The sequence below is a fragment of the Lithobates pipiens genome, unplaced genomic scaffold (genome assembly GCF_037356315.1).
Source record: "Lithobates pipiens isolate NorthernLeopardFrog02 unplaced genomic scaffold, aLitPip1_a1.2 Scaffold_8, whole genome shotgun sequence".
Taxonomy (NCBI): domain Eukaryota; kingdom Metazoa; phylum Chordata; class Amphibia; order Anura; family Ranidae; genus Lithobates; species Lithobates pipiens.
This window is the reverse complement of record NW_027507903.1, coordinates 266,083,030-266,102,843: the sequence shown is the minus strand read 5'-3', so window position 1 is coordinate 266,102,843 and position 19,814 is coordinate 266,083,030. Positions and strand designations below refer to the sequence as shown.

General features: G+C 41.6%; 1 protein-coding gene across 1 annotated transcript in view; it reads left to right on the top strand.

The window, feature by feature from the left end:
• The window catches only part of TMTC2 (transmembrane O-mannosyltransferase targeting cadherins 2), a 401,081-nt gene that overhangs the window by 175,331 nt on the left and 205,936 nt on the right, over window positions 1–19,814 (top strand). Inside the window, exon 3 of the mRNA XM_077471877.1 lies at window positions 9,448–10,276. Coding sequence (XP_077328003.1) covers window positions 9,448–10,276 — 829 coding nt within the window. The remainder of the gene's footprint in view (window positions 1–9,447; window positions 10,277–19,814) is intronic.

Sequence of the window (19,814 nt, the reverse complement as noted above, 5' to 3'; positions counted from 1 at the left end):
GCACGCATGGGTGCCCCTGTGTAAACAGCTTTTCATGGGGGGGCACCAGCCAAAGAGGAGGTGTCTGGAGCACCAGTGGGGGACCCCAGAAGAAGTGAATCAGGGCTGCTCTGTGCAAAATCAATATTTTGTGTAAGGGGTAAGGGCACAAGCTTTGAGGAATGACAAGCTCTCCTTGCAAAATCTTTATCTGTGTCCACCAATAGGAGGTACGGAGATGTGTTTGAGGCAGTGGGTTAGCAGAACAGTTTTGAGGTTGTTGCCCCATGCCTTATGCCCTTGCAGTTCTTAGATTTGGTGGCGGCAAATATTTCCACTTTGCAGGTGTTTCTCCATTTGAATCTGGTGATTTTGCTACTAAAGCCCTGTACACACAGGCCGAATGTCATTCATGTCAGAGGTGCATGCTGGAAAACCAGCATCCGACCGTCCTCCCGTGTGCACCCAGCCTAACACACGTCTTAGCCTAGGATGACAAAGTAACTACAGTGGTGTGAAAAAGTGTTTGCCCCCTTCCTCATTTCCTGCTCCTTTGCATGTTTGTCACACTTAAGTGTTTCGGAACATCAAACCAATTTAAACAATAGTCAAGGACAACACAAGTAAACACAAAATGCAATTTGTAAATGAAGGTGTTTATTATTAAAGGTGAAAAAAAATCCAAACCATCATGGCCCTGTGTGAAAAAGTGATTGCCCCCTAAACCTAATAACTGGTTGGGCCACCCTTAGCAGCAACAACTGCAACCAAGCGTTTGCGATAACGTGCAATGGGGCTTTTACAGCGTCCTGGAGGAATTTTGGCCCACTCATCTTTGCAGAATTGTCCTAATTCAGTTACATTAGAGGGTTTTCGAGCATGAACGGCCTTTTTAAGGTCATACCACAACATCTCAATAGGATTCAGGTCAGGACTTTGGCTAGGCCACTCCAAAGTCTTCATTTTGTTTTTCTTCAGCCATTCGGTGGTGGACTTGCTGGTGTGTTTAGGATCATTGTCCTGCTGCAGAACCCAAGTTCGTTTCAGCTTGAGTACACGAACAGATGGTCGGACATTCTCCTTCAGGATCTCTTGGTAGACAGCAGAATTCATAGTTCCTTTTATCACGGCAAGTCTTCCAGGTCCTGAAGCAGCAAAACAGCCCCAGACCCTCACACTACCACCACCATATTTTACTGTTGGTATAATGTTCTTTTTATGAAATGCAGTGTTCCTTCTACGCCAGATATACTTGGACACACACCTTCCAAAGAGTTCCACTTTTGTCTCATCGGTCCACAGAATGTTGTCCCAAAAGTCTTGGGGATCATCAAGATGTGTTGTGGAGAAATTGAGACGAGCTTTGATGTTCTTTTTGCTCAGCAGTGGTTTTCTCCTTGGAACTCTGCCATGCAGGCCATTTTTGCCCAGTCTTTTCCTGACGGTGGAGGCATGAACGCTGACCTTAACTGAGGCAAGTGAGGCCTGCAGTTCCTTGGACGTTGTTGTGGGGTCTTTTGTGACCTCTTGGATGAGTCGTCGCTGACCTCTTGGGGTAATTTTGGGCGGCCGGCCACTCCAGGGAAGGTTCACCACTGTTCCATGTCTTCGCCATTTGTGGATAATGGCTCTCACTGTGGTTCGCTGGATTCCCAAAGCTTTGGAAATGGCTTTATAACCCTTTCCAGACTGATAGATCTCAATTACTTTCTTTCTCAATTGTTCCTGAATTTCTTTGGGTCTCGGCATGATGTGTAGCTTTTAAGGATCTTCTGGTGGACCTTACTGTGTCAAGCAGCTCCTATTTAAGTTATGCCTTGATTGTGAACAGGTGTGGCAATAATCAGGCCTGGGTGTGGCTAGAGAAATTGAACTCAGGTGTGGACAACCACAGTTATAGTATGTTTTAACAAGGGGGGCAATCACTTTTTCACACAGGGCCATGATGGTTTGGATTTTTTTTCACCTTTAATAATAAACACCTTCATTTACAAATTGCATTTTGTGTTTACTTGTGTTGTCCTTGACTATTGTTTAAATTGGTTTGATGTTCCGAAACACTTAAGGCCTCATGCACACGAGACTCAGTTAAACGCGCGTTCAGATGCAGTTGGACAGTTTTTTCAACTGCACCTGAACTCATTCAATGTTATCCTATGTGTCCATGCACACAGTCTCGTTTTTTTTCCGTTTATATGCAGTTGCGTTTAATCTCGTTTTTCCAGAAGCAAAAAAATGCGTTCAGAAACAAAAATTTCTGCGTTTCAGACGCAAAACGCGGCTAAACGCGGCACCCGCGTTTAGCCGCGTTTGCGTTTATATGCGTTTTTAAAGGTGACCTTTTTTTTTACATTAAAAATCTCAAAAATGATTGCAAATGATGAAAAACCATTAGAAAAATATTTTAAACAATTGCAATTGCAAGTGGACAATCCACAACTTGTGGCAAGTGACGTGGCAAGTGGACAATCCACAACTTGTGGCAAGTGACATGGCAGGTGGCAAGTGATGTGGCAAGTGGACAATCCACAACTTGTGGCAAGTGACGTGGCAAGTGACCTGGCAGGTGACGCGGCAAGTGACTTGGCAGGTGACGTGGCAAGTGGAAAATCAACAACTTGTGGCAGGTGACTGGCATGTGACGTGGCAAGTGGACAATCCATAACTTGTGGCAGGTGACGTGGCAAGTGACGTGGCAAGTGGACAATCCACTTGTGGCAGGGGACGTGGCAAGTGACGTGGCAAGTGGACAATCCACTTGTGGCAGGTGATGTGGCAAGTGACGTGGCGAGTGGACAATCCACAACTTGTGGCAGGTGATGTGGCAAGTGATGTGGCAAGTGGACAATCCACTTGTGGCAGGTGACGTGGCAGGGGACGTGGCAAGGGACGTGGCAAGTGGACAATCCACAACTTGTGGCAGGTGATGTGGCTGGTGACGTGGCAAGTGGACAATCCACATCTTGTGGCAGGTGACGTGGCAGGTGACGTGGAAAGTGGTGTGGCAAGTGGACAATCCACAACTTGTGGCAGGTGAACAATCCACAACTTGTGGCAGGTGACGTGGCAAGTGACGTGGCAGGTGATGTGGCAAGTGACGCGGCAAGTAGACAATCCACAACTTGTGGCAGGTGATGTGGCAAGTGACGTGGCAGGTGATGTGGCAAGTCACGTGGCAAGTGGACAATCCACAACTTGTGGCAGGTGATGTGGCTGGTGACGTGGCAAGTGGACAATCCACAGCTTGTGGCAGGTGGCATGGCAGATGACGTGGCAAGTGGACAATCCACATCTCGTGGCAAGTGACGTGGCAGGTGATGTGGCAAGTGACGTGGCAAGTGGACAATCCACAATTTGTGGCAGGTGACGTGGCAGGTGATGTGGCAAGTGGACAATCCCCAACTTGTGGCAAGTGACGTGGCAAGTGGACAATCCACAACTTGTGGCAGGTGCCGTGGCAAGTGACACGGCAAATGCAAGTGTACAACTGCTCTCTATGCTGCTGCTGCTCACTCTGATCAAAATAGCAGAAATAGTTAAAAAAATGCTTTGAGAGCTTGGGGAGGGTCTACATGATGTTATTTTATAAACGCATTTAAACGCAAACGCGTCTAAACGCGGCAGCTTTTTTTTAACAGAGGTTTCATCTGCGTCTCGTGTGCATGAGGCCTAAGTGTGACAAACATGCAAAGGAACAGGAAATGAGGAAGGGGGCAAACACTTTTTCACACCACTGTATACAGGAGCAGCATTGTCATCCATTATATAGAAGTGTTTTGCTTTGAAGATAGCTGAAGAAAGCTAATAACATTGTTTGAGATTTTAGTTCAGTCCACAGAAAGTTACAAGACTTGCCATTTCTGTCAGAATGAGCAGGTACTTTTTGTACTTGTAGAGAATGTACTCGGCTTAAAAAAAAAAAGTTTTTTGAGTTTAGATATACTTTTAAAAGTGTGGAGACACGCAAGAGACCCAGCGCAGCACATCATTCATTGCTATACACATTATGTCACAAGATGGGAGCTCTAAATTTTCTTGCGTTTGCTTTGTTGTAGCACACTTATTCTGAGTAGACTCATCTTTTTTGTGTAGACATTTTGGGGTTTATTTACTAAAGGCAAATCCACTTTGCACTACAAGTGCACTTGGAAGTGCAGTTGCTGTAGATCTGAGGGGAAGATCTGAAATGAGGGGAAGCTCTGCTGATTTTATCATCCAATCATGTACAAGCAAAAATGCTGTTTTTTTATTTTCCTTGCATGTCCCCCTCAGATCTACAGCGACTGCACTTCCAATTGCACTTGCTGTGCAAATTGGATTTGCCTTTAGTAAATAAACCCCAATGTGTTGTGGTGTCAGTTGTGGTCTACACACAGTGGTGTTTATTTACAAAATGCAAATCCCCTTTGCACTACAAGTGCACTTGGAAGTAAAGTCGCTGTAGATCTGAGAGGGACATGCAAGGAAAATAAAAAACAGCATTTTTGCGTGTACGTGATTGGATGATAAACTCAGAAGAGCTTCCACTCATTTCAGATCTCCCCCTTAGATCTAAAGTGACTGCACTTGTAGTGCAAAGTGGATTTGCCTTTAGTAAATCAGCCCCACAATGTATGTTCAGATGAAATAGAGCCCTCTCCTTTGTACACAAAATGTCTATTTTCACTAAACTGTAGTCTCCATGTTCTTTTAAGTTGAAAATGCCATTTCTGAATGAGGAAATGGAAGCAATTATACAGTTCTGAGAAAACTGAGAGATGTAACTTTGTTTACTATAATCTATATACATTACTGATCTTCCATCTGCGCTAGGTAATAACTATATTAAAAAATCAACTTATGTAAATGTGGGGAACAACAGATCTTTGAACACCCTTCAGACATCTAATGGTAAACCCAAACTCAAGTGCAGCGCTCCTAAAACAAAAAACGAAACAAAACTCATATCAGTACAATTTCTGTGTCTATAGTAGAATGAAACTCCACCTTGAATTGCAAATTAAAATTTGCATGTATATAAATATATATAACTATATTCTTTATATAATTAATTTTTTTTGGCTGGAGATTTTTTGCAACACACTCCATGCTCCCACATCAGTGCCCAGGTCAGAGGCATAGCAGAAGGTTATGACCTTGAAAGGGAGAAGTCATATACTTGAAAGTGATTGGCTCAAGTCCTCGAAATATGGCGCCACTTCACGCGTCGCCATATATATTGGCAGCTACTCGGGAGAATGCGCATGGAAAAATTAGAACATTCCCTATAGTATAAAATCAACGGTATCCAATGTTTAAAAAAAATACTACTCGCATATAAAAAAGCGTAGATGGCGCTGTGCAAATCAAACTCCCCTGGGGAATGCACAGATTGCTTTCAGATTCTGTAATATGTGATGATGTCACGATCGGTGGCTCAGCCCTACATGTTGCTTCCAAAATTACCTGGTATGGGAACATGAAGATTATATGAAGATTATTTAATTTACAATTTGGGGTGAAGTTCTATTGTTTGTATAGGCTTTCTGCTATAGATACATGCAGTATACTGGACTGATATGGGTTTTCTTTTTGTTTTAGGAGTGGTGCACTTGAGTTTAGGTATTTTGATATTACCGTTTTGTATCTAATGGTGTACTAGCTGCTGGTTTAGGGATTTTACCCTAAATTTGTTTTAATTATAAAGTGATTTCTAATGATGTAACCAAAGTCTTTCAACAACGTTTTGATCCATGTGCTTCGATCCATGAGCTGCTGGGGTATGCATGTGGTCCTAAGCAGTTTAATTTGTTGTGCTATAGTTATACTATCTACCAATTTACATTTTATCATAGGATGATTGGCAGGTTTACATGTTTTTGTGGTACTTTCTCTCAGGGCTTATTTTCAGCGGGAACGCAGTTTCGGCACCTCCTGGACTTACTGTGTGTAATGGCAAGGGGTGCTGGGTGTGCTGCAGGGCATTGATGCTCACTGCTGGGGGATCTATTCTAGATGGAGGGTATCTATTTTTGCAGGGGGGGGGGGGTCTATTGTTGCTGAGGAGGTCTATTGTTGCTGGTGCTGGACCTATTGTTGCTAGGGGTGTGTCTTATGTTGCTGGGGGGGGGGGCAGTTTTTACTGAAGGAGATCTACTGTTGGGGGAGGGGTCTATTGTTGGCTGCCAGAAAGTCTATTAATGCTGGCTGTGCAGAGATCTGTTAATGCTGTCGGGAGTCTATTGTTGCTGGGGGGGTATTTTCTTGTGGGTGGTACATTGTTGTTAGAGGGATCTATTGTTTCTGGCTAAAGGGGATCTATTTTACTGCTTTTCTTGTTATCATTACCAAATTCCATAAAAATTACTTAGCATCACAAAATTATACTTTGTTCTATATTGTCTAAAAGGGGTGATACTGGGTGGTGGGTAGGAGATGGAACCAAGGGACAGTGCTCAAATGTGGGTAGGGGGCGGGGGAAAAGGGGTGACTCGGAAAAGGGGAGTTCCTGCACCTATTGTCTGAGAAAAAGATCCCTGCTTTTTCTTATTTCCAGTTTGAAAATTTTATAGAGAATAGTGTCCTTTTGTCTAGATCAGGGGTGACCAACCCTTCCTGGGCCATGTTGGAAGAAGAGGAATGGTCTTGGGCCGCACAAATACACTAAAGTCGCATACACACAATTGGATTTTCCGACGGGGGTGACAGGCTGTTGGCAGAAAATCCAACCATTAGTATGCTCCATTGGGCAATTGTCGGATTTTCCTCTGACAAATGTTGGATGGCAGGCTTAAAAATTTTCCACAGACAAATATCTGTTGTTGGATTTTCCGAGCAATGCAGCGCACATTCTCTTCTTTACTAGGATAATAATGAAGCTGCTTTTCTGGTGATACTGATGGAGTTCTGCCAAACATATTTTAAAAGGCTTTTATTTTCTAGTGATATCAAGAATATTATGCTTCTTTTTTTTTAAATATAACTGCCTACTCCCAAACTGGCATTTGAAGTAAAACACATAGGGAAGTATTATTCTCCACAATTTTTTTTTATTGTGCATTAAAAAAAAGAAAACAAATAAAATTACACATACTATCTGCCAATAGAACTTAACCAAAAAGTGCATTCTATGTATCCAAAAATATAGAAATATACCAAATGAAATCATTATTCAAACAAAAAATAAAATAAAAGCCTCATGCATATGTTCCACTTGTTAATATAGGGAATCACAAATGCCAAGTGTTGGTGAAAGCAGGGGTCAGCCATCCGGAGATAATTCCGAAAATCATCCGGATTATTTTCCTGGAGCTCCTGCAGCAAAGGCATATGACATAATTGGTCACCGTTAATAAAGCAACCAAGTTTTGGTCCAAGAAATCCTCCTCCTTCTGTTCCTGGACTGGACTTGGGTCAAAGCAATAACTCCAAGGCCAATAATAAATAACACGTTATCTCCTCCGATTTCGCAACATGTCTGGTTGACAAACAGCCGTTCAGAAACTAACTGAAAAGCGCAAACTGAAAAGCGCTAATTAACACTCACCAAACTTCTACTAACACAAAATTTGCAGGAGGAGCCCAAAGGGTGGCGCTAAAGAGCTGAAAAACCATGTAGCACGTCACTACATTCGAGTTTGTTGGCCAACAATTCCTTGCCGTTTGTATGCAAGACAAAATCCAGGCACACGCCTCTGGACAAAAGTCTGAGGTTTTGTCTGCGGAAAATGCGATCGTGTGTACGAGATTTAACAATAAGGAAAGCTGACGAGCAGAAAAAGTGAATGAGATCACAAGTTAAGAATCGCTGATATAGATCATGTGCTTAGCAGAGTAATAAAACTTTTTTTACTTTTATAATAAAAATATTACAAGAAAATTAACATAACCTAAAACCTAGTGTGATATTTGTTTTTGATAAATGAATGCACCAATATCAGGTTTGATGGATGTAGTGACACTTCTCAATAAATTCTCAAGGTGCTCATCAGATATTTTTGTTCTAATTTTGCCCTATGCATGCTTCATCCTTGAAATGAGTTATTCACAAATATAGGTGTTCCCGAAAACTGATAAGGCGTGATTGAGAAGAGTGGGGGATTTTTCTTTGGGAAGATAAAACGTATACAAGTCCAGTGAAGAGACACTTTATTTTTTTCCTTGGCCACATGTGTTTGCTAAGCATTAACACATTTTTCCAAATAATCCCCCCCCCCCCCAAAAAAAAAAAATTTACATTTTAAGATGTTTACAATTTTGTGTTGGGCTGCATTCATAGCCGTCTTGGGATGCATGTTGGACACCCCTGATCTATATGCTCAATATTTGTAGTATTTTTATATCCATGCAGAAAAATATGTCCAGATTTTTAGTAATACAGTGCAGGTTCAGTTATTCATAGCATCCAGGGGTTTTTCTTAAAGCGGGAGTAAACCCGCACTTTTTTTTTTTAAAACAAAAAAACCTGCAAGGCAAAGGCATAATGAGCTAGTATGCAGCTCATTATGAAATACTCAACGTAGAACGAGACGTCGGTATCTCGCCCGATCCATGCCGAGGGAGCTGACATGTTGCCTTAGCGTGTCTTCCGGGTAACGGGGCTTCCGTGTATTGTGGCTCCGGCGCTGTGAGTGGCTGAAGCCGTGATACATCACTCCCGCGCATACGTGAGGGAGTCTTTTTTTTTCCCGGCAAGGTCTGCCAGTTCTGCCGAACCTTCAGCCGGGTCTTAAACGCGCATGCATCGCATGACGTCAGCGGCTGCATTAAATGTAAATATCTTCTTAACCGTACAGGTTTAGGAGATACTAATTTTACCTGCGGGTAAGCCTTATTATAGGCTTACCTGTAGGTAAAAGTTAAGAAAAAGACTGTACAACCACTTTAATGGAAACCTTCTGCTGATCTCTCCTGTGGAGGCTTGTTGCCTGGCTGCTGATTTAGGTATTTCTGTATCTTCCAAGTACTAGACCTGGAACAGGCATGCAGATCTGGAGTGCATTACTGACTGCACTCTTGCTAATCTACATGCCTGTCCCAAAAATGACACAGAAAAGGGAGAAGCCAGAGACAGCCAACCAATTTCAGGGGAGGTCAGCAAGCACACTGCGTATTTTTCTCTGTAGCAGTTTTGATTAACTTAGAGCAAACTAAGATCTGGTTTGTTATGTCTTGGACCTCATCTACTTTTGCACTATATTGATTTTGTTTTTACTTGCTTCTGCATAAGTTTATTATATTAACCTATCTTGGAGTTATTGATGGTAAAAATAAATGTAAAAAACTGTGTGCTTTTTGAATTTACTTTATAAAATTGCCATAAACTAAATTTCTGTTTGAAATGTGTCAAATGATAAAGCTAAATTAAATAGTGGTGAATATTTTTTTTTTTCTTATGTCCTTTTGTCTTTGTTAACCTATACATTGCATGCTTTCCTTAACCTTTTTAAAGATTGGTAATCTAATGGCTCCTTTGTCTTTTGGTTTCAGAGCAAGAACTTGTCTTTCGTTCTTAGTATTGGCCTTTTGGTCGCCTGGGGAGCTGTATTGCTGGGTGTGCGCTTTTACTGGATGGGAAACATGCCGCCAAGTTTCTCGAACTCTGACAACCCAGCAGCGGACTGTGAAAATCTGCTCACACGTACTCTGACCTTCCTATACTTGCCAACTAAGAACCTGTGGCTGCTTTTTTGCCCTGACACACTCAGCTTTGATTGGTCAATGGATGCTGTGCCTCTGATTAAATCACTCATTGACTGGAGGAATATACACACTGTGGCCTTTTACATTTTACTCTTCCTTCTTGCCTACACAAGTCTCAAGAGCTCGGGTATAAAAAGAGAATGCAATGGGAAAGTGTTCATGAATGGCAAGCAGAATACTAATGGCCATAGCTGTCACTCAGATTTGGAATACAAGACAACAGAGCAGAGGACTAGCATTGTATCAAAACTTGAAAATGGTGTAAAAAACCATATCAACCATGGATTGCAACTTCCTTCTACAGAAAACATCGTTGTTTTAGCTTTATCACTATTGATAGTTCCTTTTGTGCCCGCTAGTAATCTATTTTTCTATGTCGGCTTTGTTATTGCAGAGCGTGTACTCTATATTCCTAGTATGGGATTCTGTTTACTAATAACCATGGGGGCCAGAGCTCTTTATATTAAGGCCCAAAAAAGCTTTCTCAAAAGCCTCATATTTTATGCCGCTGCTTCATTAATTGTTTTTTACGGACTGAAAACTGCTGTTAGAAATGGGGATTGGAAAAACGAAGAAATGCTTTACAGATCGGGAATACAAGTGAATCCAGCTAAAGGTAACATTTACTTTTTTTTGTTAAATTTGTTTTCTTTGTAGTCTGTTAGAATATATTATTAGTGTGTGTATGTGTAGGTGTGTATATATATATATATATATATATATATATATATATATATATATATATATATATATATTACATCTTTTTGCATTTTTACATTTTGTTTCCTAAATGGAAATTGTATGACTTGCAATACATTTATTTTTCTGTTTCCATATTGTGCCCTGACTTTTGCTTGTCTAGTCTGTTGAGTAACATACTGTATGTCCTTGTAGCCTCATTAAGTTTGTTTAAACAAATGACTGAAAGATGAGCGGCAGGTTTAATGCCTGTTTAGATAGCTTTTCACACTGCTCTGCACATAAGATACGGTATTGAAATGCAAGCTTCCAAAACTCCCATTTACAACGGTGTTATCTATATAGAGTGCCAACATTTAGTATTTACTGGAGATGTCTTTATCTTTTGTGCTCTTACTACATTATTAAGTCACAAAGCATGACTAAAGTGGATACTCCTGGTCACTGCTTGTGCAACATCAGAGAGACTGAAGAGTAGAAATGTGCATAGTTTTACAGTCTTTAATAGAGAGGTTTTCATGTGAACCCCAGAAAGTAACAAAATGTATATCCCACCCAACCCCCCCCATATGTCCTCAGCTGATACAGGATACTAAAATACATTTTTTTAAGGGATGAGATGAGACTGAAATGGCCTTTTCCCATGATCCCATGACAGCCCACCCACTGGTCCTCCTCTGTTCAGCGCTGGAATGTGAATGGGCCTCCTATATCCCCATACATAGTTCAGGACTGATGCTGACCACTCTTTGACATTAGCGAGAGGGGTGCCTACAAGACTATCTTGCTTTAAAGCTACAATTATTCTTTTACACACTCCTTATTCTATTTCTTGAGGGTTAAATTAAAGTTTGTTTTGTTTTTATTTCTAAAAGTAGGTCAGCCCCTCCAAATGATGCAGACATGATTAATAAAAGACATTGACCTTAGTTATTTCTGGGCTTAATATGAGAATTGGTTATTGCATTGCTCATTATCTAGTACTGTGGGCTACTAATCAAGCATATAGTGTTCAGAATTTCAAAATTGATGTCGTCATTCTACCTCCATCATTATCCTTTTGGCTGTGTAGGTATAACTGTTAACTGACCTGTGTTTTATAGTGCAGCATTAGAGGCTTCCTACCAGTTGATATTAGAGATCGACCAATATGAGTTTTTCTCTGGTCAATACCGATATTTAGAAATCGGGGCGGCCGATTTTTCTGATGCTGATTTTTGCGGCTGATATTTTAGGCCGTTTTTTTTCCCCCTTTATTTCATAAACGTACCCACTCCACTCCCCCCTGCTTGCTCCTGACACTCTGCCACACACTTGATATCCTCAGTACACTAAAGTACACTGATTGAAAGCACTCGCACTTATTGGCGGCACTGATAGGCAATGGTAGGTGGCACTGATTTAGAAACACTGATTGGCACTGATAGGTGGCATTGGCTGGCACTAATAAGTGGCATTGGCTGGCACTGATATTAGGTGGCACTGATTGGAAACACTGGCACTGACAGGTGGCATGGATTGGAAACATTGGCCTTGGCATGTGGCACTGATTGGCACTGACAGATGGCACTGATTGGAAGCACTGATTGGCACTAGCAGGTTTCACACTGAGTAGTGTAACTGTGTGAAACTGACATGCAACTGAATGCAGAGAGAGACCTGCTGTCAAAATTCAGAGGTGATGTTGGGTTGTGGGTGGGATCCAGCAGCTATCAAACGCCAGCCAGTGATTGAGCTGTTTAAGAAAGGGGCGGGGCCACATACACATATTGGCCTGCCTAGATCCCATCCCTTTGGCTGGTGTTTGATAGCTGCTGGGGGTAATGCCCATACCCCGACACACATATATATATATATATATATATATATATATATATATATATATATATATATCTCAATATTCATATTCTATCACTTAGTTTTTTGCAACAATTTGGTCACTGAATTCCTTGGGGAACCCTCCCATACCTAAAATGTCTAGTAATGTGTAAATCATCCAGTACGTCTTGAAGAATTGAACAAAAATTTGTTGTTGTATTAAGAAATACATTTGATAGTGTATGGGTTTTATACCTATGAAATTAAATTGTTGATTAAGGAGGCTACTTTATGCACTGTTTTGGTATATTAAGTAAACCATCTCATATGCGACACTCAAGGTGAAACCTTTTTATTACTTTCAGTATTAATGTTTATGGCAACTGTTGTTTACGCTTTACACCATAAAAGAAGGTGATAATGATTTCATTAAATGTTGCTTTCTCCAAACACGGTATACAGTGTAATTGCAGAATGTGTTAATACCAGCACTACAAATTAGAAAAACATTTAAACAAGCAGAGTAATTAGTGTACCTCCTGACAATATTTGATCATTTAATACAGTGATTCTGTTTTGTGATACATTATGTGTACTATTGATTTGAAAGTTCCTAATTTTTAATATACCAATTTTTAAAGGAGAAGCATGGCCAAAGCGTTTTTGGTCATACTTCTCCCATAGATCACATCCTATGGATGGAGTGCAGAATGAGCTAAAGCCCACTGTCGGCTGAAGTCACTGGTCAAGGGTTGGGAAAGATACTGACCGTATGGTTTGGATCCACCCACATACCTGGACTGCCACCTGGTAGCCGCCTCTCAGCAATGAGCCAGCCCCTCCTGCCCCCTTCACAGCCCAGTGCTCCAATTAGTACTGGAGGGGAGTATACGTCTTTGTTTTTTGTTTTTTTATATCCTGAACGTCTCTTGCCATTTTTTTTTATTAAGTGCATGTAAAGGCAAATCTTTTTTTTTTTTTTTTTTTTTATAGTTTTGGTTAGAGTGAGGGAAATCTCATTTGAGTTATATTTCCTGTCTTTTTTTTTTTCTACTTCGAGAGATATTGAGAGAAAATGTCCCCAAATTGAGTTGAATTCTCTGCTTAGATCATTTACACCAGAACAGGTGTCTCTATTGGAGGATTAAGGACTTGTTCACACCAGGTTACGCTGCGTTGATCATCACTGATTAGTATTGGTTCAACAGAAAGGCACATACAATCTGGTGGTGATGTGCGTTGTGTAAGAATGTAACATGTCTGCATTCTTGCACAACACAGCAGCATGAGATGCTTGAGACATGAGAGATATTATTTTGTGACATTTAAATAAAAAAAATTATAGAAAAAAGCAAACAAAGTGATACTTTGTAAAAATGCATCACAGTGCTCTACATGGCACATTCCAGGAGATGCACCATAAAGTAGAGAAACCTGAAGGCTGGTTACTTGTCAGTCTTTGTCTAAAGTAATACGAGTGACTGGCCTGGTGCATACAATGCAGCAAATATAAAAACTGGATATGAATGACAGCTAGATTTCTTAGGAGGCAATTTTAACAATGTCTACCCCCCCGAGTATCCATTAAAATAAGCTTATATTTACTTTCCCGCCGAGTGTGCTTTCCTCCCTGTTTTTTTGTTATGATTTAAAGTGTGTGTGTTAAGTATGCAATTAATTCTGTTACGTTAAATAAATTTGATCACACTAATGGGGGAGTTCAGCAAGGCAGAAATTGTCTGTACAGAATTGTAATCCACTAAAACCAGAAAGTGTCATCTTTTTCTCTATTCTGTAGTCAGTATAATGAAACTTTACTGGGTCACTGCACTTTGCACATTATCATTGTACCTTGTACTGCTTTCATTGAGCCTGTTCCATAGGGAGCATCGTTAAAGTTTTTTCTGAATCTGTAATTAAAATTTCATCTTCGCTCCTCGTGTCCTCCCCAACATTTATCGTTAAAGTGGAAGTAAACTACCCTATCGTTTTCATCCATGGGAGCTGCCATCTTTACCCCTGTTTAATCTTCAGCTTCCACGGTGCTGCACATGTGATCCGTTATGACACCAGCCATTGGCTGGTTTGACAGTTCTGTTGAGAGCACAGCCAATGTGCAGTTAGCATTCCCGGCATTCCGTTTTTTTTAAACTGTTTAAATCGATGGGTTTACTTCCACTTTAAAGTGGTATTAAAACAGTTGTGGCTTACCAGTATGAGTCAAACCTAAGTTCATCTCGAACATTGGGTGTTCACCAAATATTGAACAATTTGGGGTGTTTGCGGCAACTTTGAAAGCCACAGGACACTCTTTAAAAGTCTATGGGAGAAATCAAAAGTGCTAATTTTAAAGGCTTAAATGCATGGTATTGTCATAAAGTGTTTGGAGACCCGGGTCCTGCCCCAGGGAACACGTATCAATGCAAAAAAAAGTTTTAAAAACTGATGTTTTTTTTGGGAGCAGTGATTTTAATAATGCTTAAAGTGAAATTTTCCTTTAAATTTCGTACCTGGGGATGTCTATAGTATGCCTGTAAAGTGGCGCAGATTTCCCATGTTTATAACAGTCCCTGCACAAAATAACATTTCTAAAGGAAAAAAAGTAATTTAAAAGTACACGTGGCTATAATGAATTGTCGGTCCCAGCAATACAGATAAGTCATTGAAAAAAAAGTCATGGGATCCCCCCAGTCGATTACCAGTCCCTTTTGGGTCTGGTATGAATATTAAGGGGAACCCCAAACCAAAATTTAAAAAACAAATGCGTGGGGGGCCCCCCAAATTCCATACCAGGCCCTTCAGGTCTGGTATGGATTTTAAGGGGAACCCCGTGCCAAAATTAAAAAAAAATTCCCCCTCAATACCATACCAGACCCTTATCCGAGCACGCAACCTGGCAGGCCACAGGAAAAGAGAGGGGGATGAGAGAGTGCCCCCTCTCCTGAACTGTAGCAGGCCACATGCCCTCAACATCGGGAGGTATTTCTTCTCTCGCTCCACGGACCAAAAAAGAGAAAAAGCCATGACCGACTCGCCTCCATGGGATGTAACCGGGTGGCCCAGCCCCCCTCTGACTCCCCTGGGGAAAGCCATAGGGAAGTCCCCATGGAGACGGGTTGGTCGTGGATTTTTTTTTTTTCTCTTTTTTGGTTCACGGAACGAGAGAAGAAGATGAATGGACTTCGTGGGACTTTTATATTTTTTAATAAAGGACTTGTCCCAAGCCGCGTCTTGTCATTTTTACCATTTTTACACTTTTTTTTGTGTGAAATGGTAGGGGTATATTTGTACCCCATTACCATTTCACATGTGGGGGTGGAGGCCAGGATCTGGGGGTCCCCTTGTTAACCACTTGACCACTGGGCACTTAAAACCCCTTCCTAACCAGACCAATTTTCAGCTTTTTTTCACAAAATTGGGTTATTTCTCACACACAGCATATGCATACCACAAATTACACCCCAAAACACTATCTGCTATTACTCCCGAGTATGGCAATACCACATGTGTGAGACTTTTACACGGCGTGGCCACATACAGAAGCCCAACATGAAGGGAGCGCCATCAGGTGTTCTGGAGCACCCAGGCCAATTCTGACATTTCTCCCCTACATGTAAAAATCATCTTTTATTTTCTAGAAAATTACATAGAACCCCAAAACATTATATATGTTTTTTTAGCAAAGACCCTCGAGAATACAATGGCGGTTGTTGCAACTTTTTATCTCGCTTTATATTTGCGCAGCAATTTTTTTAACGCTTTTTTTTTGGGGAAAAAAAGTTTTTTGCTTTAAAAAAAAACAAAACAGCAAAGTTAGCCCAATGTTTTTGCATAATGTGAAAGATGAAGTTACGCCAAGTAAATAGATACCCAACATGTCACCCTTCAAAATTGCACACACTCGTGGAATAGCGCCAAACTTTGCTACTTAAAAAAATCCCCATAGGCGATGCTTTAAATTTTTTTACTGGTTACATGTTTTGAGTTACAGAGGAGGTTTAGGGCCAGAATTATTGCTCTTGCTCTAACGTTCGCATCGATACCTCACGTGTGGTTTGAACACCGTTTCATATGTGTGTGGGACTTGCGTATGCGTTTGCTTCTGCATACGAGCTCACGGGGACGGAGCGCTTTAAAAGGATTTTTTTTTTTATTGTTCATTTTACTTTTATTTATTTTAGTTTGACACTTTTTTCCCAAAAATAAATTTTTTGATCGCTTTTATTCCTATTACAAGGAATGTAAACATCCCTTATAATAGGAGTATGGCATGACAGGTCCTCTTTTTATAGTGAGATATGGGGTCAATAAGACCCCACATCTCACCTCTAGGCTGGGAAGCCTGAAATAAAAATAAAAGAAAACTATCCTGGCTTTGATCGTAGCGGTGAGTCGATAGAAGCATCAAAGGGTGGCAGGGAGGGGGGTGTCCCCTCTTGCCTCCCGTAAGAATGATCAAGCAGTGGAACAGCCACTATGATCATTCTTATGGTGTAAAAAATCACCGGCAGAAAAAGCTGATATCTGAATGATGCCTGTAGCTGCATGTGTGAGACTTCCACAGTCTGGCCACATGCAGAGGCCGACTACGGCCGAGCATGGCTGAGTATTGCAGAGCATCACCGAGTATTGCAGAGCATCACCGAGTATTGCAGAGAGTGGCTGGGTATTGCAGGGTATCACCGAGTATGGCAGGGTATTGCAGAGTCAATTGTTACGGAGCAGCGATGTGGGCACTACAGATCTAGCCCACAGTGCTGCTGCCACCGTTCTCTCCCCTCTCACACTGTACTGGCGTCTTGACATGTTTGCTTACATGTTTGTCTCTTTACAAGTGATCCCTCCGTCATTTGACAGGGTGGTCACATGGTAAACGGCTGCGATGAGTGGGCGTTTACTGTGATTCGTAATGCGATGGGTCCTCTGGACCCGGCGTTCACGGATGTTCTTGGCGCGCGAGAGTGTGATTCTTGGAGGATGTCACTGTACGCCCTCCCAGAGTTAAGCAACCACCCTGTAGCTGTCATTCGGCTATGGGCCGCTTGTTAAGTGGTTAAAGGGGGCTTCCAGATTCCGATAAGCCCCCTGCCCGCAGACCCCCACAACCATCGGGTAAGGGTTGTGGGTATGAGGTCTTTGTCCCCATCAACATGAGGACAAGATGCTTTGGGGGGCTACCCCAAAGCACTCTCCCCATGTTGAGGGCATGTGGCCTGGTACGGTTCGGGGGGTATTATCGCCCCCCCCCCCCTCTTTTCCTGCGGCCTGCCAGGTTGCATGATTGGCTAAGGATCTCGTATTGATTTTTTAATTTTGGCGCGGGGTTCCCCTTAAAAACCATACCAGACCCTTTGGGGTGCTGCATTTTTCAGCCAGCAGTCAAAACGTTCCTATCCTGAACGAGATTCTAACACATTCAGGAGCTGGAGATTGAACCTTCCCTAACCGCATCAGCTTCTAAACTCTTGTAAAAGTGTACATGAGCCCTTAACTGATGAGCACTAAAGGCTTTTAAAGCAGTGCTTTTGGAGATTTTGGGGTACTGTTGTTTTTCACGACAATTTTAAGACTTGACATGTTTGGTAGCTATTTACTCAATGCACACCCATTGTTGATATTTTACCAAAACATTGGGTATTATATTGTGTATGTGAGTATTCAAATTAGTTTTTACTATATTGTTTCATCAAAATGTGTGTGATAAACAGTTGCATGCAAATATTGTGCAAATAATAAAAAAAAAAAATGTTTGTCTTTTTATTCTGCAGTGTCTCTGCTTTCAGAAAATATGTAATTCTGAGTGTTTTAAGTAATTTTATGACCAAAAATACTGATTTATACATGTTTAAAAAATTTAAAAATTTGCTCTTAGGCTTCATGCACACGAGACGCAGATGCAAACTCTGCTGGACATGTTTTTAAAAGCTGAAACCGGCATTTAGAAACGCACGTTTTGCCGCAATTTACCGTGTTGGCGCCTAGAAGCGTTTAGTTAAGCTGACATCATAGACCCTCCCCAAGCTCAAAAAACAGTATTAACTATTTCAGCAATTTTGTGAGACCAGAGTGAGTAGCAGCAGCTGTGAGAGCAGCAGTGTACTTGTATTTAGCGTGTGACTTGCCACGGCACCTGCTACAAGTTGTGGATAGTCCACTTGCCACGTGACTTGCCACATCACTTGCCACGTCACCTGCCACAAGTTGTGGATTGTCCACTTGTCACGTCACTTGCCACATCACTTGCCACATCACCTGCAACGTCACTTGCCACAAGTTGTGGATTGTCCACTTGCCAAGTCACCTGCCACGTCACCTGACGCAAGTTGTGGATTGTCCACTTGCCACATCACCAGCCACATCACCAGCCACAAGTTGTGGATTGTCCACTTGCCACGTCACTTGCCACCTGCCATGTCACTTGCCACAAGTTGTGGATTGTCCACTTGCCACGTCACTTGCCACCTGCCATGTCACTTGCCACAAGTCGTGGATTGTCCACTTGCCACATCACTTGCCACGTCACCTGCCACATCACCTGCCGCAAGTTGTGGATTGTCCACTTGCCACTTCACTTGCCACGTCACCTGCCACAAGTTGTGAATTGTCCACTTGCCACGTCACCTGCCACAAGTTGTGGATTGTCGACTTGCCATGTCACTTGCCACGTCACTTGCCACGTTACTTGCCGCGTCACCTGCCATTTTTAATGTAAAAAAATAGGTCACCTTTAAAAACGCTTATAAACGAACACGTTTTGCCGTGTTTTGCGTCTGAAACGTGGAAACTTTTGCGTCTGAACCCATTTTTTTGCTTCTGGAACGTAACTGCATAAAAACGGCAAAAAACGAGACTGTGTACATTGACATATAGGATAACATTGAATGAGTTCAGGAGCAGTTGAAAAAAGTGCCCAACTGCCTCTGAACACGCGTTTAACAGCGTCTCGTGTGCATGGGGCCTAAAACAGAACTGGTTAAGCATTTATATAGTAGGTTGAAACGTATTGTGTTATCTGAAGGGTTTATTTCTTTCTGTACTTTCCATCTTATATTTTAAGGTGTTTTAAATAAGAACTACATCTCTGGTAAAATAAAAATTAGATTTTTATACCAACGTTTAATTGTAATTTGTATTTGTAAAGTGGCACCTGAAAAGTCCCTCTCTTTGTTTTTCTAGCTGTTGGATGAACCTAAAGCTGACCTCCAGCACACACTTTTTAAGCACTTAACAGCACCAGTTTTTTTTTCCCTTTTGGGATTTAGTTTTTAACATGAATAAAAATTGACCACTGTCAGTGGTAATTGGTTTGTCTGTCTCAAATCTCTAGATGCCACTTTTGCAGGACAGGTTGGTCTGTTAAGGCTACGTTTCCACCATTGCGACCCCAAAGTCATGCGATTTTGTGTGTGACTTTGATGCAACTTTACGCTCTGGATCAAAGACGCATCAAAAGTCACATCTAAGTAGCGCAGGAACCATTTCAATGTCCTTGATTTTCAAAGTTGCATAGATGGCAATGGGTGTCATTGAAATCAATGGGCTGTGACTTTTGACATGCGACTTTGTGTCCAGAGTCGCATGACAAGTCGTATTAGTGGGAACAAAGCCTAAAGTCTAAGTTTACCATTGATCAAAAA